Source organism: Vitis vinifera, chromosome 7, assembly GCF_030704535.1.
Source record: "Vitis vinifera cultivar Pinot Noir 40024 chromosome 7, ASM3070453v1".
Classification (NCBI taxonomy): domain Eukaryota; kingdom Viridiplantae; phylum Streptophyta; class Magnoliopsida; order Vitales; family Vitaceae; genus Vitis; species Vitis vinifera.
In genome coordinates this window covers 8,316,404-8,342,660 of record NC_081811.1, presented here as the reverse complement: position 1 = coordinate 8,342,660, position 26,257 = coordinate 8,316,404, and the positions used below count along the sequence as shown (strand labels likewise).

General features: G+C 39.5%; 1 protein-coding gene across 2 annotated transcripts; it reads left to right on the top strand.

The window, feature by feature from the left end:
• Positions 1-99: 99 nt before the first annotated feature.
• LOC100265222 (receptor-like serine/threonine-protein kinase ALE2) lies at positions 100-26,257 on the top strand. 2 transcript variants are annotated; one of them, XM_002268414.4, is made up of 9 exons: positions 100-492; positions 7,355-7,438; positions 7,932-8,045; positions 8,187-8,309; positions 21,108-21,476; positions 21,563-21,823; positions 23,893-24,282; positions 24,619-24,859; positions 25,266-26,257. In XM_002268414.4, exons 1-9 carry the CDS (start codon positions 432-434, stop codon positions 25,972-25,974), a joined length of 2,352 nt encoding a protein of 783 aa, XP_002268450.2. In that variant the 5' UTR covers positions 100-431; the 3' UTR covers positions 25,975-26,257. The 2 variants fall into 2 exon arrangements, with proteins under 2 accessions (XP_002268450.2, XP_010652441.1); XM_010654139.2 differs by lacking the exon at positions 100-492 and having other exon boundaries at positions 7,899-8,045.

Genomic DNA, 26,257 nt, shown 5'->3' with positions numbered 1-26,257 from the left:
GGGCCACGCGCTGAAATCGAGAGTGGACGAGACAACAATTGAAGACCCGAAGACAGGAGTGCTGGAGCAGCACCAACACCATCCAGCAGCAATAAAGCCTCCTCACCTCACTTAACTCAACTCACTCACTTTCTCTCTCTAGATCCATCCTTCCTTTCTCTCTCTAAACCTCCCCCAACTCCATTTTCTCTCTCTCCCCAGATCTCACCCGCGTTTCATGGATCTACAAACCCCATCCGCATTGCCCTCTCGGACTTAGGGTTTTTGGTTTTCCGCTCTCCCTCCACAATGCCGTCTCTCACTACCTCCTCGCATCGTCATGAGCTGCTTCCCGGCCGCCGCCTGCCTCACCGGAACCCTAGCTTCATCCCGCAACTCTTCGCCCACTGCTTCTGACATCATGTTTCTGAATTTCGGTCTTTCCAGGGAAAATGAGGGTTGTGTTGCTGCTGCTGCTTCTCCATCTCGTCAATTTGGTTCTGTCTTGTTGCGGTAACTATTTGTTTTTGTTGCTGTTTTTTTCGTTATTTTTCGTGTTTGGATACCGGGAAAATGGAGAGGGGAGGGAAGTTGTGATTGGTAGGTTTTGGTGTTGAGTAGTGTCTCTTTGGTTGCTGATACTCAAAATTTTGAATCTTAACTGTTTTTTAATTGTTGCTTGTGTTTATACAATGTTTGGTTGTTGATACAACTGAGGAAAAGAAGATAAGAGAAAGGAAAATTGTGGATTTTATGTTTTGTTGTTGTGTCGGTTCAGTTTGGTTGCTAGAAAAAGGTAGGAAAGATATTAAACCAAAATTTGAACTAAGACTCTTTAGTTCGTTTCTCAGCAGCCGAACAATGGGTTTGTCACTTCAGTAGAGAATTTTCATTTCTAGCTTCACAATTATAGGAAAGTCAAATATTCAGAACTTTGGTTTCTCTTTCTTTTCCTACAATCTATCTGCTGTTCGATGGCAATCTCAGTTTGGAGTGTAAGTGCTGGCTCTTTAGCTGAGATTGAAGGGTGAATGTTTTAGGTGCAACGTCAATTCTGGATATTTATTTCTTAAATGCTTTCTTGGATTCAAACCTTTTTTTAGTTAGAAAGGAAACTGGATCTTGCTTCTGATGAGAACGGAGATTATTGGGAAATCTATTAATGTAGAACTAATAACAATTTTCCTGATGCATTGCTTATACAGTCCTTGATTTCAGGTTTACTACCATATCTCATTTTGCATTACCCTTTAACGTTTCTGTAGTTTTGTGATCATGTCAATTAACATTATTATTTAAAAAAGATATGTGCTGTGCATGTGCCCTTAATTTGTCCAAAACCTGCACAAAAATATAAAGACTGAAAGTTAGCCCAAAGTATCAAGTACTTTTGAGCTCCCTCAAGTTTCCTTCATTTAGTTGAATTCACATTTTGCCCACAAGTTTGATCCCTCTGTCGGTACAGGATTTTTTGGGCCCACTTTGTTTTTGTAAATAGGAAGTTTGCATGTGCAAGTGGGATGAGGGGTCCTCTATCCATCTTTTGGTGCATTTCCAGATTGCTTGGGAGCTTTTTTCCTTTGTTTTTGTTCTTTTCGAGTTTAGTTGGGTTTGACAAAGTTGCTAAAGAAGCTTATGTTTGGCTGGCATGGAAATTTTTTGGCAAAGGATGAAGAAGGGCACAAGGACGGCTCCAGTTTGCTTGAATCAGTGTATTTGGAAGGATCACATGATGACTTTTGAGAGGGTCGTACTATTGGCCCTGAAACTAAAAGACATTGGCCTGATGACTATACCTTGGAAAGAGACTATACCAACATGAATTGTTCATTCCTTTACTTAATAAATAACTGTTCAGGACCCTTCTTTTTTTAAATAATATTCTATTTTATCCTATTGGGCATAACTCTTACATCCCTTATTTACTTGAATTACACCCCTATTGGTGAAAAATGATCATCTCATCATTTGGTGCTTCTTTCTCCTCCTAATCTTTAGATTTTTCTTTTAACCAAGAACGTTTCAGTCATATCTTTTGAACACTTGTTGCAATATCCTCGCTCCTAAGGTTTTTTAGCCTTTCATTTTTGCTTGCATTTGTCTCATCCATCATTCTTTGTTGGGATGTACATTTTAATACATTTATGTTATGTCAAATGAAAATGTGCTAGCATGTATTCCTTAATTTTTAATCCATTAGCTCCACCTTCTTCATTAAAAAATTTATGAAAGTCCCCTCAGTGTCCTGGCATGAAATGTTGAAATTTTATTGAAAATGTTTTTGAAAAATATTTGCAAGCTTTTCGGAAGGAAAACAAAGAAACATGAAATTTTTTTCTGAAGTTTAAAAGAAATATGGTATTGAGGTAATCTTATATGTAAATAAATACATACATGGATAGTCCTAAATCCTATTTTTTGATAAGTAAAACAAAAGCATACCATTTTCTGATTTTAAACGGTATTCCTTTCAAACTTTGAATATCACTAGCCAGAAAAAGGTAATAGAGGTTGGGGGGTATATAAGATATAGGTGTTGAGATAGAGTAAGATGTTGACTATTAAGAGAGAAAGGTATGCACATAGAGAGGCTGCTATTTTATATAAGATAGAAATTTAATGATGGCTTTACAGAAGAAGAAATATATTTTAAAATTTTGAAACTTTAACTTAACTTGAAGTAGTAAAATATATGGATTGATGATCAAAATCATGGTTTGAGTATTGGGTCAATTCATGAGACCTATGCTCTCCCTCACAACATAGTATTATTGATACAACTTGGTATTGGTTGTGGTTGTTCCATTTTGATACGCAAAAATCATGAGGTGAAAGCCTTGTACAATGAAAAATACAAATGACTTATAACACATTTTAGCACATTGGAGATAACAATGTACAATCTCTCTCTCTCTCTCTCTTTCTCTATTGCTTTCTCTTGATTGGCAAGAAAGAGTTTACAAATAAGACGCATAAGGGAGAAAAATGCACATTTTGTAATTTGTAATATGATTACTAAGTCCCCAAAGGGATTTCCTTTGGGGAGGTGGGGCATTGGAGAAAAAGATGCACCTTGTGAAGTGGTCGACATTGTGCATGTAGAAGAGTTAGGGGGGTTGGACATTAGACCTCTTTTTGTGTTGAATAAGGCTCTCTTGTGCAAATGGAGTTGATGATATGCAACTGAAAGAGGAGTGATTTGAAATTAGGTCATTAGTCGAAGATATGGGGAGGAAGAGGGAGGATGATGGTCCTATGAAATAAGAGATGGGTATAGGGCCAGGCTTTGGAAATCTATTAGGAAGGATTGGAACAACTATTATAGTAGATCTTCATTTGTGGTGGGTAATGGAAGGAGGGTGAAGTTTTGAAAGAGTAAATGGTGTGAGGTTGAATTGTTGTATGTTTTTTTCCTTTTTTCATATGCCTTACCACTGCAAAAGTGGTTTGGATTGCAGATTTATAGGGTCAGACAAGAGAAAGGGGTCATTGGAGCCCTTGTTTCTCTGGACCTTTAAATGATTGAAAATTGAACAATGTAAAGGATTTATTTTCAAGGTTGTAAGGAGTGGTGATAGATAATGAGGAGAAAGACGACCTATAAAAAAAAACAGAAATGAGGGTAAAGACAAGGTGGTATGGATGAACTTAAGAAACGTTAAGTTCTCAGTTGAGTCCATATATGTTGTTGTGGAACTAGGGGGAATCGATTTACTTTCCAATGAGAGTAATTTGGAATTCATGGGTGCTTTCTAAAGTTCATTTTTTCGCTTGGGAGGCTAGATGCGGAAAGGTTATGAATCTAGATCAACTTTAGAAAAAAGGATGGTCATTGGTCAATATATGTTGTCTTTGTAAAGTTGAAGAAGAATCCATGGATCACATCATTTTTCACTGTGCCAAGGTAAGAGTCCTTTGGCATTTGCTTTTCGCTTTGTTTGGTATTCATTGGGTGCAAGTTGCTATCATTAAATAGATTTTCTTAGAGTGACATGGTTCCTTTGTGGGAAAAAGACACTAGAAAGTTCGGAAAGCGACTCCATTGTGCATCTTTTAGACTGCATGGAGAGAAAGGAATCAAAATATGTTTGATAATGAAGAGTAATTGAATCAAGCTTCATGAAACTCCTTTTTAAAGAAAATTGTTTTCATGAGTGAAGATGTGCATGGATATAGGTTCTATGTCTTTTATTTGATTTTGTAGATTGGTTGGATTCTTCCTAAGGGAGGGAGTTGTCTCTTGTGCTCTCTCATTTTGGTTGTGCCTTTAGGCACTCATTGTATACATTCTATGTACTATGGTGCACTGTCTTTTTCTTGCTTTTAATATATTCACATTGTTTGCTTATCAAAAAAATTATGTCAGTAACTAATATTTAAATCTTTAAATATTATTTTCTCCTTTACTATGAAAAAATCCTTTTTTCATAGAAGAGAACCTTTCTGTAATTATGATGGTTTCAGTTTTCTCAAAGAGTATATTCATCATCAGCTATAGTTGCTTGACATGAAGGCATCTGTCAGTACTAAAACCACTTGACTGAATGTTGATTTGACTTATTAGTGTGTTGGACTACAAATCTGAACTGGACTATGCCAATGCAAGTGTATGTTGTGTGATTCATCTTGGAAACAACCAATACTTTGAACCATGACTTGTGTATTGGCAAAATATCAAATTTCTTAATAAGTTTGATATTATGATTGATGCTCTGATGAAGTATGCCGATATTTTAGTTCTGAACTCTAGTTCTATAATTAGGACTTCACCTTGGATCAGTTAGGTTGGTTTGAAGAAGCTAACCCAACCTCACTTCCGATTGAAGGTTACCAACTCAAGGCTGTACTTGAGTGGGTGGAGTTGATTGACATGCTTCAATTAGGTTAATAATATATATATATATATTTTAAATGCATTTCTTTTTTTGTATATTAAAACCTCAAGTAGATTGGCAAATAATGAAGCAGACCTAAATAGTTAGTTTAACTAAATAATGCATCTATAGAAAATAGTTGAAATATATTGCAAAAACAGTATTAAAAAACTTGCATTAAGTATGTAATTAAAGTAATTATGAAATTATATACTATAGATGACAAACATTGAATTGAATTAATTTTCCTATCATGTTTATAATTTCTAGAAGAGTTGGCCAACTATTTGCATTCTATTTTGCTTTGTCTACTCTATTTTCTTCTTTATGTATTGAATGTGGTGAAAAATGTTAACATTGATTGGCCACTGCCAAACTTATCAAAAAAAAAAAAAAAGTTGATTGGCCACCACCAAACATCTTAGGTAATTTGTTACAGCTTCATATTTTTGTGAGTTTTCAAGAAGAAAGGAGACATTTATGTTCTTTACAAGTAAAAACATGGTCATGAATCATTATGACATAAATCATGTGAAAAATTATACATACATACATACACACACATATGTATGTATATATATACATACCTACATCTGTGTGTGTGTGTGTGTGTGTGTTATATTGGGTCTTAACCCAAAATTAACCCAACTTATGAGCAGTTCACCTTTCATCTATACTACTGTTGTTTCCTTGTCCCCTAGTAAGTAGTTTTCTCTTTAAGCAGGTAATTGAGCAAAATGCGTCTATCCACTACATAAATGAATTAATTATATTTGGGAGAATTTGATTAATCTACATCAAGATTTGGTGAAATTAGAGAGACATCACTTGTGTTTGAAAAAGGAATGACCTCATGATATTAGCAGGGTGATGGAATCTGCTTACATTATCCCAAGATTTTGTCAAGATATGCATTTTACCTCTAGTGAAGCAAATAAACTCAAAAAACAAGCAAATAAACAACAAAAAGACCAATTTAGTGTGAATATTGTTGTCTTTGCCTATCATCTATGTAGATAATTTTAGATAATTTCTACTTTTTGATCAACTGTCATTCTTTTTTTTACCATTCAATGCTGTGTATATTCTTGTTTCTGATTAATAGAAGGGCTTCCACCCATTAAATTACCAATTTAACCCAAAAACTTAAGCTATTAGGTAATAAACTAATTATGTATATCTAGCTAATTTGGTTCAAAGCTTTAATGCCTTGCCTAATATGTGGGTGTCTATTGCTTACATATGAGTTCATAAATTGGGAAAATAAATAAGCATGAGCTTTGAGCTCATTGCCTCTTGAAACTGGAGCTTTGATATCATTATAGACCATAAAGTTGATTCAAAAGTTTAAGATTTGATATTATGTTAGATGGAAAATTTAATCTAAAAGAATTGACCAATAAAACATATATTTTATAGACAAAAACAAACTATGATATAAAAGCGCCTAATGAAAAGAGTGTGTACCCCACCCTATGTGCACAAGAGGTATACAAGTAAAGTAGCGCCAAACTCTTCACCCAAAAAGTCGATGGAGCTAAATTAGTTATCTACAATTTAGACTGTCAATGAGCCCTAACAATGTACAACCGTCCATATCCAACAGAACTCTCCACCATTTCCAAAGGCTTAATGAATGTCTAGATTTTGATTTGAATGAATGTTCTTCACCCTTTAAAAAACAAGCATTTTGCTCTCTCTAAGTGCATCTAGACGAACAAATAAAAGCCAATCGTTAGACCGTCGTTAAACCTCCCAAACTTTCAACCCAACAAGAGATTTTTAAATGAAAAGGAAAGAACCCATCGTACCCCAAAAATAGCAAGCAACATATCTCACAACTGCCTAGATCTATAGGATTGGATTAGGATATGATTGGCTGATTCTTTATTAATTTTATGAACGCTGCACCAGTTAGCCCATGTCTGCCTTCTCCTCATGAGCATCTCTATGGTTAAGATTTTCCCCAGCATTGCCTCCTGCAAGAAAAAACAGGTTCTTAATGGGCACCATAATCCCGAACTTATTAAATAGGAAATAGAGTCGTCTCCTCGGCACAACATTTCATTATATAAAACGGAAAGTTCCTGTTCAAATTCAGATTATAACCAAGTTTGTTTATCTTTTCCAAATTGTTATTATGAGAGCATTTTTTTTAAAATCCCTTTATGGGCATATTTCCTTTTCCAAGTCCCATTTATAGAAAAACTATTATTTTTTCAGTCTTTGTGGAGAATCCACTCTTTCCTTCTCAAATTGAATTCAGGGAAAAAAATTTCAAATTCCTTCCCTGAAAAGAACAAGACTAGCTTCTTCATGGTCTATCTTCCAGAATAATTCATTTAGCTAATTTATATTTCAGCTTTTTGACCTCTCCTACTCTTAATGATTATGCTATGTGGAAGTAAATTGTGTCTCCATTCATATTTCTTGATGCATGGCAGAAAATTATTAGTGCTCTTTCATCATGTGACGCTTAATATATCCTCTTTATTCTTCAGGGCATCCATTATTGCATATATTCCTGTCTCCAACAATACTGCCTAAACAGCAACAGTCTACGAGGAAAATCTCATTGGAACAGGGTAAGGGTGCAAAACAGCAACTTTGTTAATCCATACTCGTGGATGAAAGTTTTCTTCCTAATTTATTTTTGTTTCTTTTTTGTCTCTTCCTGAATCTCTCTATACATATGTTTCTTGCCCATTAAAAAATATTAAATCATGGAGCATGCTGGATTATGGTTTTTTTTTTAAGAAAAAACATTATAATGTTTTTTTAGGTGTATGGAGATTTTGAAATAAAGGATCTTGATATTGAAATGGTTGTAGAATGTTGCATTGCCAATCCACCAAGTAATGTTTCATCTATTTAATATATCTCTTTTTATTTATTGGAAACGACACAGAGATATATTGATAGATAAAAAGACTATTTAATATATCTCTTGGCAGAGATAGTATCTGTCTCTTCAAGTTTTGCTAGGAGGTCTGCTGACTTTTTCAACTTCTTTTGATAACTTTACATGAATGGCTTCACCTGTAGATAACATTTGAGATACCTGTACTCATGTTGCAGCAAGGCCCATGCCAATGAGTGTTTTGTTTACTTTATCTAGATCACCCCGGACGCGGGTGTTTAAGCCTTCTTTGGAGCCATCAACTGCCCCTGCACCTTCTCCAGCATATCACGGTATTTATATGCTCTTAATCTCATTAACTTGATCTCGCATAGTTGATAAAGTGTCAGTAATTTAGTGAACTCTTAATCTCACTAACATGGTCTTGCATCGTTGATAAAATGTCAGTAATTTAGCCAACTCTTTTGTTTCAGGCTCTGTCTCTGGTCCTAGCAGTACTACCATACCAAGACATCATCACCATCATCATCATCATTATCATCATCATCAGGGGAAACAACATCATGCAGTCTCTCCAGCCCCCTCTACAGGAACAGGTAATGTTTGGATGTTAAGTTTATAATAATACTTAGTAACACAATTAATGCAGGGTTTTTTCCCCCTTTTCCAGTGAAGGTTAAAAGAAAAAGAAAGAAAAGGATCCTTAATCCTGGCCATTAAATTGGACTAAACCTGATCATCAATTAACAGCTAACCAAAAAAGCTAAAAAAATCTTTAGTTACTTGTCATGGACTGGGATGTTCTGTGCAATGCGTTGCCACCTTTTTTTTTTTTTCTAATAAGTAAAGGATATGCATTAAAAAGGCAAAACGCCACAAAGTATATAGGGAGTATACAAGGCAGTTAAGACCTCAAAAAACAAAGACAAAAAGAAACACCTCCCTTTAGGTGGATGCTATCCACTCTAGGAAGCCTATAAGGGAAAACGCCTCCTCACCTACATACAATTTGACCCAACTCCACAAATTATAGACAAAAAAATTCTCTAACTTTTGAACGTTCAACACCCCCCCCTAAAAGCTAATCTATTCCTCTCCTTCCACACCGTCTAAAAAATACACAATGGAATGACGTCCCAAATCTTTTTCCTTTTTTTTCCCACAAACGAGCCCCTCCAGCTAGCTAAGACCTCCTTTACAGTTTCTGGAAAAACCCATTTCATATCAACTAAACCAAAAACAATATCCCATAAAGCTCTAACCACTGTACAATGTATAAGGATATGATTTATACTTTCTTCTTCACATCCACACAAGAAGCAACAATTTGGAAGTTGCAGCCCTCTTCTTTGAAGTCTATCCAAAGTAAGCACTTTCCCCCACGTCGCCTCCCACGCAAAGAATGCAACTTTAGTTGGCACCCTTGCCACCCAAATGCTTCTTGAGGGAAAACCTGTGTCATTAGACTTCGCCAACAATCTATAAGTTTCTTTGACCCTGAACTGACCACTTCTTCCTTGCCTCCACAGGATTGAGTCTTCCTCTAATGAGGGTTTATGACCCCTCAGCATATGGAGAAATTTCCCAACCGTATCCAACTCCCAATCATTGAAATCCCTCAAAAAATTTAGATTCCAATTTCCTTGACCCGAACTTTGCTCCCACATTTCCTCAACCGTTGAGTTCCTTTGAACAACCATGCCAAAAAGGTGAGGAAAACAGTGGGACAACGCTGAATCTGAACACCACACATCTGTCCAAAATCTGATCGTGTTGCCCTTCCCTACTCGGAACATCATGTTATCCCAACACCACTCTGATTCTTTCCAAATCTCCTTCCAAACCTCTACTCCAACCGCCCCATTAGCCTTCTTTGGCCTCCAATCAAGACCCTCTTGCCCATACTTCACCTTGATCACTTGTTTCCAAAGATTATCTTTGTCACAAGCATACCTTCATATCCACTTGCCAAGTAAAGCTTTGTTCAACATAGCTAGCTTCCTAAGGCCTAGCCCACCTTTATCCTTGTCTGTACAAACCACCTCCCATTTAACAAGATGAATTTTTCTCTCCATATTTCCCCCTCCCCACAGAAAGTCCCTTTGCACTTTCTCAAGCCTTCTAGTAACGATCTTGGGCATTATGAAAATAGACATTTGGTAGATTGGCATGCTAGCCAAAGTACTTTTTATTAAAGTGACTCTTCCCCCTTTAGAAATATATTGCCGTTTCCAAAGAGCTAGTCTCCTCCTTACTCTCTCTTCCACCCCATCCCATGTATATGGCGCTCTATTGGGGGCCCCTAAAGGAAGACTCAAGTACTGAGAAGGTAAAGATCCCACCTTGTAGCCTAGCTCAACAACCAACTCCTCCATCTCCACCATCTCTCCAACTGGAATGATTTCACTCTTGGCTAAGTTAATCCTTAGACCTAAAGCCGCTTCAAATCAGAATAAAATCCAACTTAAATGAGTTAGATGATCCTTTCTGGCCTCACAGAATATAATTGTGTCGTCAGCAAAAAACAAATGAGAGATGTTCAAAGGGGGTTCACTACCACCCCTTATGTTACACCCTAATAAAAAACTCCCCTCCACAGCTCTCCTAATAAGAACATCTAGCACTTCCATTCCCATAACAAAGAGGTAAGGAGACAGGGGATCTCCTTATCTAAGGCCTTTAGTGTTAGGGAAGAAGCCTGCAGGCACTCCATTAACCAACACTGAAAATTTAGCTAAGGATAGGCAACTCCACATCCACCCCACCCACTTAGACCCAAAACCCATCTTTTGTAACACCTTCAGCAAAAACTTCTAATTGATGCTGTCATAAGCTTTTTCTATATCCAATTTGCAAATAAGGCCCTTTTCTTTTCGTTTCTGCCACGAGTCTATCACTTCATTTGCAATTAAGGAATCGTCAAGAATTTGTCTTCCCCTCACAAAGGCATTCTGAGAAGTAGAAACCACCTTTCCAACTACTTTCTTCAGTCTGTTAGCTAGCACTTTAGCCAATAACTTGTAAAGCCCCCCTAGGAGACTAATAGGTCTAAAGTCTCCAAGGTCCTCCGCCCCACTTTTCTTGGGGATCAAAACCAAGAAAGTATTGTTGAGGCTCTTGAGGAAAGAGCTATGTTCGTAGAAGTCCTTGAACATTTCTAGAATCTCCTCTTTAACAAAGTCCCAACAACTTTGCCAAAAGGCTATAGTAAAGCCATCCGGACCAGAGGCTTTATCCCCATTCATCTCCATCAAAGCCGCATGGATTTCATCCTCTGTAAAGGACCTCTCCAGGTTCTCAGCTTCTTGTTGGCTGATCTGATCAAACTGAAGTCTCCCAATGTCCGCCTTCCACCCCATGTCTTCTGAGAGCAAATTATGAAACGCATTAGGAATTCCTTCCCTAATTTCCTGCTCCTCTAGCAGCCATTCCCCATCGATCTTAATTCTCTCCAAAGAGTTATTTCTACGGTGGGCGCTTGCCATGCAATGGAAGAAACCCGTGTTTCTATCCCCCTCCTTCAACCATATTTCCCTTGAGAGCTGTCTCTAATGAGTTTCCTCCATAAGCACCCATTTTCTGTAATTTTCTTTTGCCTCTTTTTTAAGCTCTGATTCTTCCACAGTCAGAATTCTCTCACTTTCCTTCCTATCCCAGAATTCCACCTGCTGCAAGGCTGAGGATTTGTTACATTCCAAAGACTTCTCTATTCCAAACTTTCAACTTCTGTTTGATTTCCTTCATCTTAGTAGCCAATTTATAACTAGCATTGCCCCTAACATCAATTCCTTGCCACCAGCTATGCACAAGATCTTTGAATCTCTCAACCTTAAGCCACATATTTTCAAATCTGAATGGAGTCGGTCCTCGTCTTATCCCACCCCCCACTAACGTGATTGGGAAATGATCGGATACCGGCTGAGGCAGCCTGCTTTGGGTAATCCCACTGAATTGGTCTACCCAGCTAGGGGACACAAGGAAACTGTCCAATCTTGCCCAAGCCTGATTATTATGGCCCCCATTCCAAGTGAATTCTCCCCCATGAAGGGGAAGATCCACCAGCCCAAGATCATCCACAATCTCAGCAAACTTCCTCATTGCTGGGCTTATTCTCCTCTGGCTACTCCTTTCCCTCGGAAACAAAGCAATATTAAAATCCCCCCCTAAGCACTAGGGGTCTTCCCATAGCCCTCTAATCGCCCCAAACTCTTCCCATAATTCATCCCTTTCCACTTTGGAGAAAGGGCCATGCACTCCCGTAAAAACCCAAACAGCCCCATTTTCTACATTCCGGAATCTGCAAGATAGCGTAAAACGTCCCTCCTCCCAATCTAGAATGTCTAGAGACCTTCTATCTCAGAATATAAGAATTCCTCCCGAAGCCCCCTCCGCATTCACAGCTTTCCAATCTAGGAATCTCCCGGAGCCTAAACTTCTCACAATGCTTTCCGACATAGATTGGATCTTTGTCTCCTGAATACAGATTAAGTCCACCCTCTGGTTCCTTATGAACGTCTTAATAACTTTTCTTTTGGAGCTATCATTTGCTCCCCTCACGTTCCAACTCAGTATTTTCACCTTCATTGGACAATCACAATTTGGCGCCCTTTGCCCTGTGCCGAGCCTTTCTGTTTAATCCCCCCCTCATAATTTATGGAACATTCCAGTCTTTTTAACTCCCTTTCAAACTTAGACTTTTCCAGTAGCTCTTTGCTATGTATTTTCTCCCGTATTTTTCTGATTTTGATAAAAAAATTCAATATTTCCTTATCCAGCCCCTCCGTCAGGAAGCTCAGGAACTGGCTGAACTTTGTCAAGCTACTCTCTTCCCATTTTTCCTCAGGCTCACTTCTCTCGACTTGAACATCATATGTGTCACAGACCCCATCCATCCCCCTGGCTTTGTCACTACTGCTTTTGATTACTTCCAATTCCTTACAGCCATTGATCCTTTCATTACAAGCGTCATACACTGTTAACCACATTGTCTTATCAACCCGTACTTCCTTGTCCAAGTCCTCAGAACGATCGTAAAACTCCCCCCCCCGGAGTCCGATAAAAAAGAATAGAATTGAGATGAGAAGCCCCCAAAGCCCTTTTCCCCCAAGAACAAGACCCCATTCCATACCTCAATGATTCCTTTTCAAGCGCCCTATCTGTCTCTGACAGCCTAGCCACACCTTGTTGCTTCCTCATATCCTCAGATTCCCGTGCAACAAAAGGCTCTGTCTTAGGAGGATTCCCGTTACTTGAGATGAAACACTTCAACAGGAAGCCCTTCTCCTGAAGGTTATTTTGATCTTGGACTGCTGACGAGATTGGTCCCTCCTTTAGCTTTCCATCTGGATCAGGCTGTTTGAGGCAGCCCTTTGAATAAGTTGGGCCTTTGTTTGAAGATTGGACTTTTGGCGAAGCTGGGCCTTTGGCAAAGCAGCCCACATCTTCAACCCTATACGAAGGGCCTGCTTCTAGGCCAACCTCACTTACAGCCACGCCTTTCATCTTAAGGCCCATAGACCCGCTGGTCAGGCTAAGCCCACCAACCCTCCTTGTCTCCTTTGGGCCCGCGATTGGACTTAAGGTATGCGACCCATGTAATGATTTACCAGTTGAGGCCCAAATCCGGGTTGTCGGGCTTAGATCTTGATTTGCCTCCGCCTGACCCAACCCGACCCCCTGCTCACCCGTCCCTTCATTTGACGGGTTCAGTGTCTTGAGCCTCATGCTCACCCGCTCCTCCGTCACTCGCTGCTCTGCGCGTGAGGCACCCTCACCCCTAACCTCACTGCTTTGACGACCAACTTCTTGTCTGCGATTCCTTCTCAACACCGGTCGGCATTCCCACCATAAGGACACAACGTAAATCTAGGAGCAAAGAAAACAACTATGATAATTCTACAACGCTTAACAATAGAATTATGTTTTAATTCCTTGAGATTGTTATCACAGGTTAGGGCTGCCTCTATTTATAGATAGCTAGTAAGACTAACCTTTTCCAATATGGGATTCAAACAAGCTTGTCAAGCTCATCAAACATGTCAAACACCTCCAAGCTGCTTGGAGCACTTTGAAGCTACTCCAAGTAATTCTAAGCACCTCAAAAGCTAATCTAAGCCCTTCAAGCACCTCAAGGTTTTGGAGTGTCTAAACCAACTTGAAAGCCTTGGAGGATGGCAAGATTGTAGATCCATACAAAATTAGGGATAAACTATGACACTCTCCCCCCTAGTTTATTGATACCATCATCAATGTATTTGCATGGAATTTTTCTAGTAGTTCTTGGTGCTGCCAGAATGCTTCCTGATTTACAACTAGCTCTACCTTCTAAAAGTCTTCCATTTCGCCTAGTACTCTAATGTACAAGGGACTCCATGTTGTCCAGTCATGCAGTGTACCAATATATATATTGTGTACTTTGAGTTGATATATCGTGGCTTTCCTTCTTGGTACTTCTTCCAAGCCCCATTGCTTTCTACTCTTTGTAACTCAATGTTGCCACACTAGGCAAGGTTTAATACTTCCATATCTTCTCATAGTCTTGGTTGGTGGCCTCACCTTTGATTTCACTTTGTTCCTTCGACCTTAAGCATAGGCTTCATCAAGGTGCATATGACTCTCTTATCCTTAAGTGTAGCTAGTTATGCCTCTCTGTCCTCAATTCCCTCTCACACTTTTATTGCAAAAATGATTGCAACATCAATGTTAGCTTCTCTTATTGTGGAAATCCTACATGGCAAATCCTCCTCTAGGATGATTAATATGCATAGGAAAGATATGGGCATTGATTTATCCTTAAGGAATCTAGGCTAAGAACCACTTATTAGGCATCCATAGGAGCTAAGATCACGCCTCTTATTCAGTTGTCTCTTGCATAGCTTTAAACTTTAAGTTGTATCATGTAAGACTTTTGCATTTGAGTTAATGACCTTGAGTAAGACTCTTGCATTTGAGTTAGTGACCTTGAGCCATCATAGCTTCTTGGTCATCCATCATCCCCTACTACTTTGTTTTTTGGTCATGATATGAGGTGGGCTTCCCATTGATGATTATTTCCACAAACATTGACCCTTTGTTCTAAGGTGTCTTAGGCACTATTCAACAATGGAAAAGATTTGATTTGTACTTCCTCTTCTTCTTCTCTCTCTCTATTATGGCCTGGAAGGTCTTCCTCTTATGGAAATCCTTAACCTTATAGAGAACATCAAATAAGAAGTATTTATTTGTGGTTATCGACTTCCCTTCTTGTCCTTACGCTTGCCCTCCTTACTCGTAAGGGTTTTTTTTTTGATAAGTAAACCAGAAATTCATTAAAGAAGAGGCAAAAAGCTACACAACATATAGGTGGTATACAAGGCGGCTAAGACCTCTAAAACAAAAAACGAAGAGAGACTCACCACCCCTTAAGTGGATGCTAACCACTCCAAAAAGCCTATAAGGGAGAGAGACTCCTCACCTATAAGGGAGAGAGACTCCTCACCTATATACAATCTATCCACCCAGATACACCATGAAGGGAAAGCGGTGTCATTAGGATTCACCAGCAGGCTATACACTTCCTTGATCTTGAACTGTCCATTTCTTCCTCCCTTCCAAAAAACTGAGTCTTTCTCCAAAGAAGGCCTATGACCCCTCAAAACATGGATCAAATCCCCTACCATATCCAACTCCCAATCATTAAAGTCTCTCAAAAAATTAGATTCCAACCTCCTTGACCAGAATTTTGGTCCCACATTTCTTCCACCATTGCATTCCTATGAGCAGCCATGACAAAGAGGTGGGGTAAACAATGGGACAACGCTGTACCAGTACACCAAATATCTATCCAGAATCTGATTTTGGTACCCTTCCCAGCTAAGAATGCCATATTATCCCAACACCAAGCAAATTCTTTCAAGATCTCCTTCCAAACCCCTACTCCAACCGCCCCGTTGGCCTTCTTTGTCCTCCATCCAAGACCCTCTTGCCCATACTTTGTCATGATTGTTTCCAAAGATTGTCTTTTTCACAAGCATACCTCCATATCCACTTACTTAGCAAGGCTTTGTTCAACAGGGCTAGCCCCCCCTTATTCTTATCCGTACAAACCACCTCCCATTTAACTAGATGGGTTTTCCCCTCCAAGTTCCGCCCCCCCCATAGGAAGTCCCTTTGCACTTTCTCTAACCTTTTAGCAACAATCTTGGACATCCGGAAAAGAGACATTTGATAGATTGGCATGCTAGCCTAAGTGCTTTTTATGAGAGTAATTCTCCCCCCTTTGGAAATATACTGTCGTTTCCAAAGCGCAAGTCTCCTCCTCACTCTCTCTTCCACCCCATCCCACACAGAGGTAGCCCTATTAGGAGCCCCTAAGGGCAGCCCCAAGTATTGAGAGGGCAAGGATCCCACCTTGCATTCTAACTCCACTGCCAACTCTTCAACCTCATCCACCTCACCAACTGGGATGATTTCACTTTTCGCCAAGTTAATCCTTAGACCTGAAGCAGCTTCAAATCAAAATAGGATCCAACTTAAATGAGTTAGGTGCTCTTTGCTAGCCTCACAGGACACAATTGTATCATCAGCAAAGAATGAATGGGAGATGTTCATAGGGGATCTTCTACCACCCCGAATGCTACATCCTGACAGGAATCCCCCTTCAACAACTCTTCTAATGAGAACATCCGACACTTCCATTCCCATCACAAAGAGGTAAGGAGATAGGGGATCTCCTTGTCTAAGCCCCTTAGAACTTGAGAAAAAGCCAGTTGGAACCCCATTAACCAGAAATTTGGCTGACGATAAGCAAGTCCACATCCACCCCAACCACTTTGACCCAAAGCCCATTTTTTGCAATACCTTCAACAAAAACTGCCAGTTAATGTTGTCATAGACTTTCTCTATATCCAATTTGCAGATGAGCCCCTTCTCTTTTCTTTTCTGCCACGAGTCTATCACCTCATTTGCAATTAAGGAAGCATCAAGAATTTGTCTTCCCATCACAAAGGCATTCTGGGCAGGGGAAACCACCTTTCCTACCACTTTCTTGAGCCTATTAGCTAGCACTTTAGCCAACAATTTATAGAGCCCCCCCAAAAGGCTAATAGGCCTAAAGTCTCCCAGGTCCTCAGTCCCACCTTTCTTAGGAATCAGGACCAGGAAAGTGTTATTGAGACTCTTAAGAAAAGAACTATGCTCGTGGAATTCCTTAAACATTTCCATAATCTCCTCTTTAGCGAAGTTCCAACAGCTTTGCCAAAAGGCCATAGTAAAGCCATCCAGCCCAGGGGCTTTGTCTCCATTCATTTCCATCAAGGCCGAATGAACCTCAACCTCTGAAAAAGGAATCTCCAGATTTTCTGCTTCTTGCTGACTGATCTGATCTAGTTGAAGCCTCCCAATATCCGCCTTCCATCCCATATTTTCTGAAAGCGACTGCTAGAAAGCATTAGTAACTCCTTTCCTCACTTCCTGCTCCTCTGAGAGCCACTCCCCATTAATCTTAACTCTGTCCAGGGAGTTGTTTCTACGATGGGCATTTGCCATATGATGGAAAAAGCCCGTATTTTTGTCCCCTTCCCTTAGCCAGACCTCCCTTGAAAGTTGTCTCCAATGAATTTCTTCTAGAACACCCACTTTTTATAACTTTCTTTTGCTTCCTTTTTTAACTCTGTTTCCCCCACTGTTAGACTTCTATCACTTTCCACCCGGTCCCAAAAATCCACTTGCTGTAGAGCTGAAAATTTGTTACAGTCTAGCCTCCCAAACACCTCTCTATTCTATACTTTCAAATTCTGTTTGATTCCCTTCATCTTAACAGCCAGTCTAAAACTAGCACTACCCCTGACCTCCATCCCCCCGCCACCAGCTTCGAATAAGGTCTTTGAAGCCCTCAACCTTGAGCCACGTGTTTTCAAACCTGAAAGGAGAGGGACCTCTTCTTATCCCACCCCCCACAAGAAGGACTGGGAAGTGATCAGAAATAGGCCGGGGCAGCCTGCTTTGGAACACTCCATTGAAATGATCTAACCAGCTAGAGGACACAAGAAACCTATCCAGTCTAGCCCAGGACTGGTTATTAGGACCCCCACTCCAGGTGAACTCTCCCCCCTGTAATGGAAAATCCACCAGCCTTAATTCATCAACCATCTCAGCAAATCTCCTCATCTCTGAAGTTATTCTTCTCTGACTGCTCTTTTCCCTTTGGAGGAGGGTGATGTTAAAATCCCCCCCTAGGCACCAGGGGTCTTCCCAAAGACCTCTAATCGCCCCAAATTCTTCCCACAGACATTCCCTTTCCACTTTGGTGAACGGACTATAAACTCTTGTGAACACACCCAGACAACCCCATCTTCTACATCCTGAACTTGCAGGATAAGGAGAATTGACCCTCCTCCTAGTCCAAAATGTCCAACGACCTTTTGTCCCAGTAGATCAGGATACCTCCCGCAGCCCCTTCCGCATCCAGAGCTCTCCAATCTAAAAATCTCCCCGAGCCTAAACTTCTCACAACACCCTCCGACATAGGTTAAATTTTTGTCTCCTGGATACATAGTAAATCAACCTTCTGATTCCTTATGAAAGTCTTAATAATTTTCCTTTTGGAGCTATGGTTTACTCCCCTCACATTCCAACTCAAAACCTTTAGCTTCATTGGACTACTGCGATTTGACTCCCTTTGCCCTGTGAGAGGCCTTTCTGCTTATTTCCCGCCTCATAATTTACAGAGCACTCCAACCTCTTTAATTCCCTTTCGAACTTTGACTTCTCCAGAAGCTCTTTGCTGTGTATCCTTTCTTGTCTCTTTTTGATTTTAATCAAGAAGCTCTTTGTTGGTGCCTTCTTTTAGGCCTTCAAGCTTTTGTTCTTCCTCGCTTGTATCACGACCATCCTCAAATATCTTAAGCCTTGAGGAGTCATGCTTCTTCTCATTTGTTGTGTGTGCGTGTGTGTGTGTGTGTATGTGTGTGTGTGTGTGTGTGAGAGAGAGAGAGAGAGAGAGAGTTACTTGTAAGGGTTTTGTTGGTGCCTTCTTTTAGGCCTTCAAGCTTTTGTTCTTCCCCGCTTGTATCACGACCATCCTCAAATATCTTAAGCCTTGAGGAGTCATGCTTCTTCTCATTTGTTGAGTGCGCGCGCGCGCGTGTGTGTGTGTGTGTGTGTGAGAGAGAGAGAGAGAGAGAGAGAGAGAGAGCGGTGTCTCATTTGTTGCTTGCCAATGATACCTCTTTTTTTTTTTTTTTTGTGAGGCTTCTCAAGACTAAACGATTGAGAGGTGTGTGTTCTTCCCCGCTTGTATCACGACCATCCTCAAATATCTTAAGCCTTGAGGAGTCATGCTTCTTCTCATTTGTTGTGTGTGTGCGTGTGTGTGTGAGAGAGAGAGAGAGAGAGAGAGAGAGAGAGAGAGAGGTGTCTCATTTGTTGCTTGCCAATGATACCTCTTTTTTTTTTTTTTGTGAGGCTTCTCAAGACTAAACGATTGAGAGGTGTGTGTTCTTCCCCGCTTGTATCACGACCATCCTCAAATATCTTAAGCCTTGAGGAGTCATGCTTCTTCTCATTTGTTGTGTGTGTGCGTGTGTGTGTGTGTGTGTGTGTGTGAGAGAGAGAGAGAGAGAGAGAGAGAGAGAGAGGTGTCTCATTTGTTGCTTGCCAATGATACCTCTTTTTTTTTTGTGAGGCTTCTCAATACTAAACGATTCATTTAAACTGGTTGCTAATGTGGTTTAAGCCATCTTGGGATTGAAAGTTAATCTTGAAAATTTTTGTTTCTGATAAAAAAAGGTTAATCTTGAAAAGAGTGTATTGATTTGAGTCGGGAAGGTGGACAATGTGGAGGAGTTGGCTTATGAATTGAGGTGTAAGGTTGGGGAGCTCCTGACTTCTTATCTAGGGCTTCCTCTAAGCGCTTCTTTTAAATCAATGATGGCTTGAGATAGAGTGAAAAAGCGGTTTCACAAGAGGCTATAGATGTGGAAAAGACAATTTTAGAAGGGAGAAGATTATTTTGATCCAAAGCACATTATCCAACTTGCTTGTCTATTTTGTCATTGTTTTCCATTATAAGAAAGGTTTGAATGAGACTTGAGATGATTCTCAAAGAGACTTCCTTTGAGGGGTAGTCCTTTAGAGAAATTTTTTTTCATCTAATGAAGTGGTCAACTGTTTGCAAGGAGAAAAGAATGAGGGGTTTGAGTGTTTGAAGTCTTTCTTCACTTAATAAAACGCTTGTGTAAGTGGAGTTGGTGATACACACCTTAAAGGGGAGCTCTTTGGAGATATGTTATTAGTGAAAAGTATGAGGAAGAAGGGGGTGGTGGTCTTGTGTTGTGAGAGATGAGTATGATATTGAGTTATGGAAAGCTATCAGGAAGGATTGTGACACTTCAATCGTAGAATTTCCTTTTTTGTGGGGAATGGGAGGAGGGTGAAATTTTAGAAAAATAGGTAGTTTAAGGATGAGCCATTGTGTTTTTCTTTTCCATCTTTATATGCTTCGACCTTATCAAAAGAGGTTTGGGTGATGGATTTGTGGGACCAGACAGGGAGAGGGGTCATTGGAACCCTTTTTTATTTTTTGCACATCTTGATAATTGGGAGCTAAATAATGTAGAACAAGTTTTATCTAGACTATAAGGTAAGGTAGTGAATAGGGAGGGGGGAGGACATGCAATGTGGACGCATTCAAGGAATGATACCTTTTCTTATGCTATATTGGAGTCAGGGAGTTTAATTCCTTTTCGAGCGAGGTTCATTTGGAATCCATGGATTCCATCTAAAGGAAGTTTCTTTGCATGGGAAGCTTGTTGAGGAAAGGTTTTGACTCTTGATCAACTTTAGTGAAGAAGGTAGATGCTGGATAACAGAAACTTCTTATGTAAAATTGAAGAAGAGTCAATTGATCACATTCTTCTTCATTGTTTGAAGGCAAGGGTTCTTTGGCAATTGCACCTCATTGTTTGGTGTTTCTTGGGTCTTGTCCACCATAGTGAGAGAGACTATTAAGGTGGCATGAATCCCTCATTAATAAAAGGTATAAGAAGGTTTGGAGAGCTGCTCCTTTATGCATCTTTTGGACAATTTGGAAAAAAAAAAAATCATAAATTGTTTGGGAACAAAGGGTGGTCTGTCTGTTTGCTTCATAAAGTTATGCCAGTGCGATAATTTGAAAGCAATTAACTGAACTCTGATAAATTCCCCCCCCTCCACCCACAAAAAAAATCCATGACAGTTCTCTGGTTTAGTTTTATCTTTAGAGCTACAGTATGCTTGATTATATGGTTTTTCCATGTAGATCTGAAACTAAACATGATCTTAAATAAAAGCCTCCCTCTCCATTTCTTCTTTCTCGTAGAGATTTTTTTATTTTTTATTTTTTCACTTCATGGCTTTGAACATAGAGTCATTCACAGGTTGTGATCAGATTTGTACGGAGCCTCTTGCAGCAACTCCATTTGGTTCCCCTTGTGGTTGTGTGTTTCCTATGAAAGTTAGACTTCTTCTGGATGTAGCCCTTTATGCTGTCTTTCCTGTGGTTGCTGAGCTAGCAATTGAGGTTGCAGCAGGCACATATCTGGAGCAGAGTCAAGTGAAGATAGTGGGCGCCAGTGCTGACAGTCAAAATCAGGGAAAGACAGTAGTAGATATTAACTTGGTTCCACTGGGAGAGAAGTTTGATAACACCACTGCTATGCTGACATGTGAGAGATTTTGGCAGAAGAAAGTGCCTCTAAATAGGACTCTTTTTGGTAACTATGATGTGTTGTACATTAATTATCCAGGTAGTAAGCCCATCTCTCTTGTAATTCCTATTTGTCTTACTATTATTTAACTGTGCTGAGCTAGAGCTTGAAAGAGTCAATATCAGGGATTCCTTCTTCACCGCCATCTGGAAGTTACATGGGCAGTGGTCCAAGTGGAAGTGCTGGAGGTCTCCCCATAACTGCAGATTTTGTCAACAAGAGCCAGAAGTTGAATCCTAGAACCATTGCCATCATCGCTTTATCTGGTTTTGTGCTTGTATTGGTGTGCATTGGAGCAATTTCCATTGTTTTAAAATGGAGAAAGATTGGAAGACCATCAAGTGCTGTTGGTCCTGTATTTACATCATCCATCAATAAGAGATCTGGTATGTTTTTATGTTTTCAGTGTTTTGATGTGTAGAAATTGCAATGCAGAGCTGGAATAAAGTCTCAGGATAAGTTATATGATATTCTGTAACTCTTGTTCAAGTGATGCACTATTGTAGCACTGCTAGTAAGCCTTCATTCTTAGCTACTTGGTTGCCCCTTCTGTAGCTACCTCTTATTTGTATGCTCTCTCTCTCTCTCTCACACACACACACACACACACACACAACACACACAAGTGATCAGAAAGTTTTATTAGCTAAGACATTCAAACTTTTGAGAATAATTGTCATTAGAATATGATTGCTACTTAACATGGGCAGTGCCTTTCAATACATTTAACATTCTTAAGAATAATATACCACAAGATGATTGCTCTCTACATGAACAATACCTAAAAATTTGGCTGGTTTTCATTTGTCAATAATGCTGGTGTCATCAAATTAGATTTTTTCTGCTCCTCAATGAGTTTATCAACATTGCTTCGTTAGCGTCTTGATGATATCAGGCTTGAACACTTCATCATTATAGAGCCAGGATTTTGCTTTGCATGACATTCTCACACTATGTCAGAGCATAATTTGGTGGGCTACTAACCATTCCTTGGTAGTGTTATAGAAATTGCTAGGGGATTTATTGAGACATGATTTACCTTTGCATGACATTCCCACGCTATGTTACAGTGTAATTTGGGGGCTACTAATTATTTCTTGATAGTATAATGAAAATAACTAGAGACTAAATCCCAAAAAATGGATGCTAGCTGAGGAAATACTTAAAAAAAATTCATGGCAATAGAGATATGGACTGACAAAACGTCATGATGAGAAGGACTACCCAATCTCAAGGAATGATGAATTTATCAGAATCATCATAAAATAAAGCAAAATTAACTTCTTCTCACCAGCTTGCTTGGCGGACAACATTGTGATCCCTTCATCTTGTTAGTAAACCTTTATCAGTAGAAAATGAGAATTCTTTCCTTCCCAACTGACCAAAAAAAATTGGAAACAGGGGAAAGGAACCACAAACCCTCTTTCTGGCCAAAAAAATGAGGCTCTCAAAGATTTTGAAGGTGAGATGGGTGTTGTATCCTATTCTTAAGAGGCAGTGAAAATTCCTATATAGATGCCATAACAACATTGAACTGTGTAAATCTTGTGTTATCTGTATGCTTTGATTGATTTTCATAATGCTCTTTTAAAGTTGTACTAGATCCAGGATGTTTCATTTTTTACAAATGCATCCCAACAAACCATAAAAATCTTGGCTGAGTTCTCTTGTCTTCTAAGCAACACCATCTGCTATCCAGTTGATCATCTGATAAGGATCCATCTGGTTCATGTAGAAATCTTTGAAAGGCATAACCATCATGAACTCCTTGGGCTGTGTAACTAGTAATAGTACTTTTTATACATGTCCTAAAGTGAGTGCTCATGATCACACATTTGCAACAGATACTAAATTTTAATAAGCAGTGACACTGTACATGAGAATGGACCTGTTGAATGTGCACAAATAATGATAAAACTAGCTGAACTATCTAGATTCTGACTGGAAGTAAGTCTGACAGTGACAACCATATCAGCTTTGTCCTCAAGGCTAGTAGCACCCAAAAGATAAAGCTGTATGTCAAGGGCTACTTGTTAGTCTTCATACTGCAGCTATTTAATCCTTATTGTCCAAACATCAAAAGTGGAATCATCAACCTATTGAAAATTTTTAGCCATATAATTAATCAACAATTCTTGCTTTTTATAGGTGCACTATAAATTTTATCTAAACAGCATAAAATCATGGAAAGACTACCCCTTTATGTGGCAAATTGTGCAAATTCATCTAGTTAGATAGGACATGCACAAGATTTGTCATTCTCTTTTCATTTAATTCCTTAAATATTTTTTTATTTTATTTTTAATCAGAAACAAAATATATATTGATTAAACCTTATTTTTCATATTTTATTTTTTATGCTCTCTTAGTTAATTCTTCCTTTGTTTTTCTAACTAATTGAAAGAGTAAAGATTTTTGCCATTATTTTATTAGGGTCCCTCTTGTTATCATGCAGGCATTGGTTCTATGTTATCAAGTAGCATAGCAAGTTCAACATCAGCATCCCTCATTTCCACCATGGCTACATGTGTTCTCTCTGTTAAAACATTTCCACTTGCTGAACTTGAGAAGGCAACACATAAGTTCAGTTCAAAGAGGATTTTAGGTGAAGGAGGATTTGGACGTGTTTACCATGGGACTATGGAAGATGGAACTGAAGTTGCAGTTAAGCTGCTTACAAGAGATCACCAGAGCGGAGATCGTGAGTTCATTGCTGAAGTTGAGATGCTCAGCCGATTACATCACCGCAATCTTGTGAAACTGATTGGTATATGCATTGAAGGACACACACGCTGCCTGGTGTATGAGCTTGTTCACAATGGCAGTGTTGAGTCTCACTTGCATGGTAAATTTCTCACTGCCTTGGTCATTCATTTCCTGTTGAAAATTGTGTTCTGAAGTATATGTTGGTTAAAAAGTTCACCATTGTAGTGTTGAATCCCACTTGTACATATATTGTCTTCACAGCCTTGGTGTTTTATTTTTGTTGGACCTTGCTTTTTGATATATCTTTTGTCTAAACACATTCATATCATAGCCTTTTCAAATAAAATTGGTATGCCTAAGTGAAGAGAAGCACCTCATAGCATTAATGGAATTCATTTTCTGGTTCTATCTTACATCAAAAGAAATGGAGCTTTGGTTGAATATCTTGTACATTACCCATGTCTTGGTATTTTAGGTGCTGACAAGGGAAAGGGACCTCTCGACTGGGATGCACGGATGAAGATTGCCCTTGGTGCAGCAAGAGGATTGGCTTATCTTCATGAAGATTCTAATCCTCGTGTAATTCACCGAGATTTTAAGGCCAGCAATGTCCTACTAGAAGATGATTTCACCCCAAAGGTTTCGGATTTTGGGTTGGCAAGGGAAGCAACAGAAGGAAGTCATCATATATCTACTAGGGTCATGGGAACTTTTGGGTAATTACTGTTCCTGTTATGTGGACACTCATTAGCCTGAATTCTACACAGCTTTCCATGAAATTTATAACCATGGTTATTTCTTGTCATTCACAAATTCATGTGGTATTATTCCAAATAAGATCCAGATCACTATTTTTTTAGGTATATAAAATCATCCATTTCTTTTCCATGCTCCGATTTCCTGAAATTTCCATGGAGCTTCACGATGATTCATCATATTTCTGAATAATGTAGGTTGCAAATAATTTTTTCTGCTACATGATTTTTAGGTCCTGAGTTTGCCTCTGTGCCTGATGTTTGTATCATTTAATGCGTATTTTAGGTGTTTGTTTGTGCCATGTATCTCAAGAATGGCAAGCTTTTAACACTTTTCTTTGTGGGGATTTAAATTGTTTATTTGCAGGTATGTTGCTCCTGAATATGCAATGACGGGGCATCTACTTGTCAAAAGTGATGTATACAGTTATGGGGTCGTGTTGCTTGAGCTTCTCTCTGGAAGAAAACCAGTTGACATGTCCCAACCACCAGGACAGGAGAACCTAGTAACCTGGGCACGGCCTCTGTTGACTGTTAGAGAAGGTTTGGAGCAGTTGGTGGATCCTTCTTTGGCTGGAAACTACGACTTTGACAACGTGGCTAAGGTTGCAGCCATTGCTTCCATGTGTGTTCACCCTGAGGTGACTCACAGACCCTTCATGGGTGAAGTAGTGCAGGCACTAAAACTGATTTACAACGACAAAGACGAGACTTGTGGGGATTGTTGTAGTCAGAAGGAATCTTCAGGTCCGGACTCAGATTTGAGAGGTGATCTTGACCCTTCTGATAGCAGTTGGTGGAATGCTGGAGGGATCACCCCACGCTTGACATACGGGCATGCCACGCCGTTCATAACCATGGAGTACAGCTCCGGTCCCCTTGAGGAGACGGAAAACAGACCGTTTTCAGCTTCAAGCCTGGTGGGGGAAGGGGCATCCTTACAAATCACACATGGGAACAGATCAGGGCCATTGAGAACAATCCGAAGCAAGCCAGGGTTCTATAGATTAAAAGGGAGTATGAGTGAACATGGGGTGCTTTCAAAGCGAGTTTGGAATGATGGTGCTTGGGTTTGAGGTTTTCTTTTGTAGCATTTTCCAAAATGTACATACAGTTTGTAGAAGGACAGGGGCCTTCAAGGAAGCAGTTGATTTGATGTAGCTGGTTTTAGGAATTTGGATGGTGGGCGGTTTCCATATCGAGTGAGAAAGAAGATAACGGAGAGAAAAGAGAGATGATGGCTTCTAATTTTGGAAATCTTGATTCAATTACAATACAAAGTTGGAGATGTAAGTTGGATACTCCCTGTAGTATATTATTATATAATATATATACGCTAAATTAATTTCTTTTGGTTAA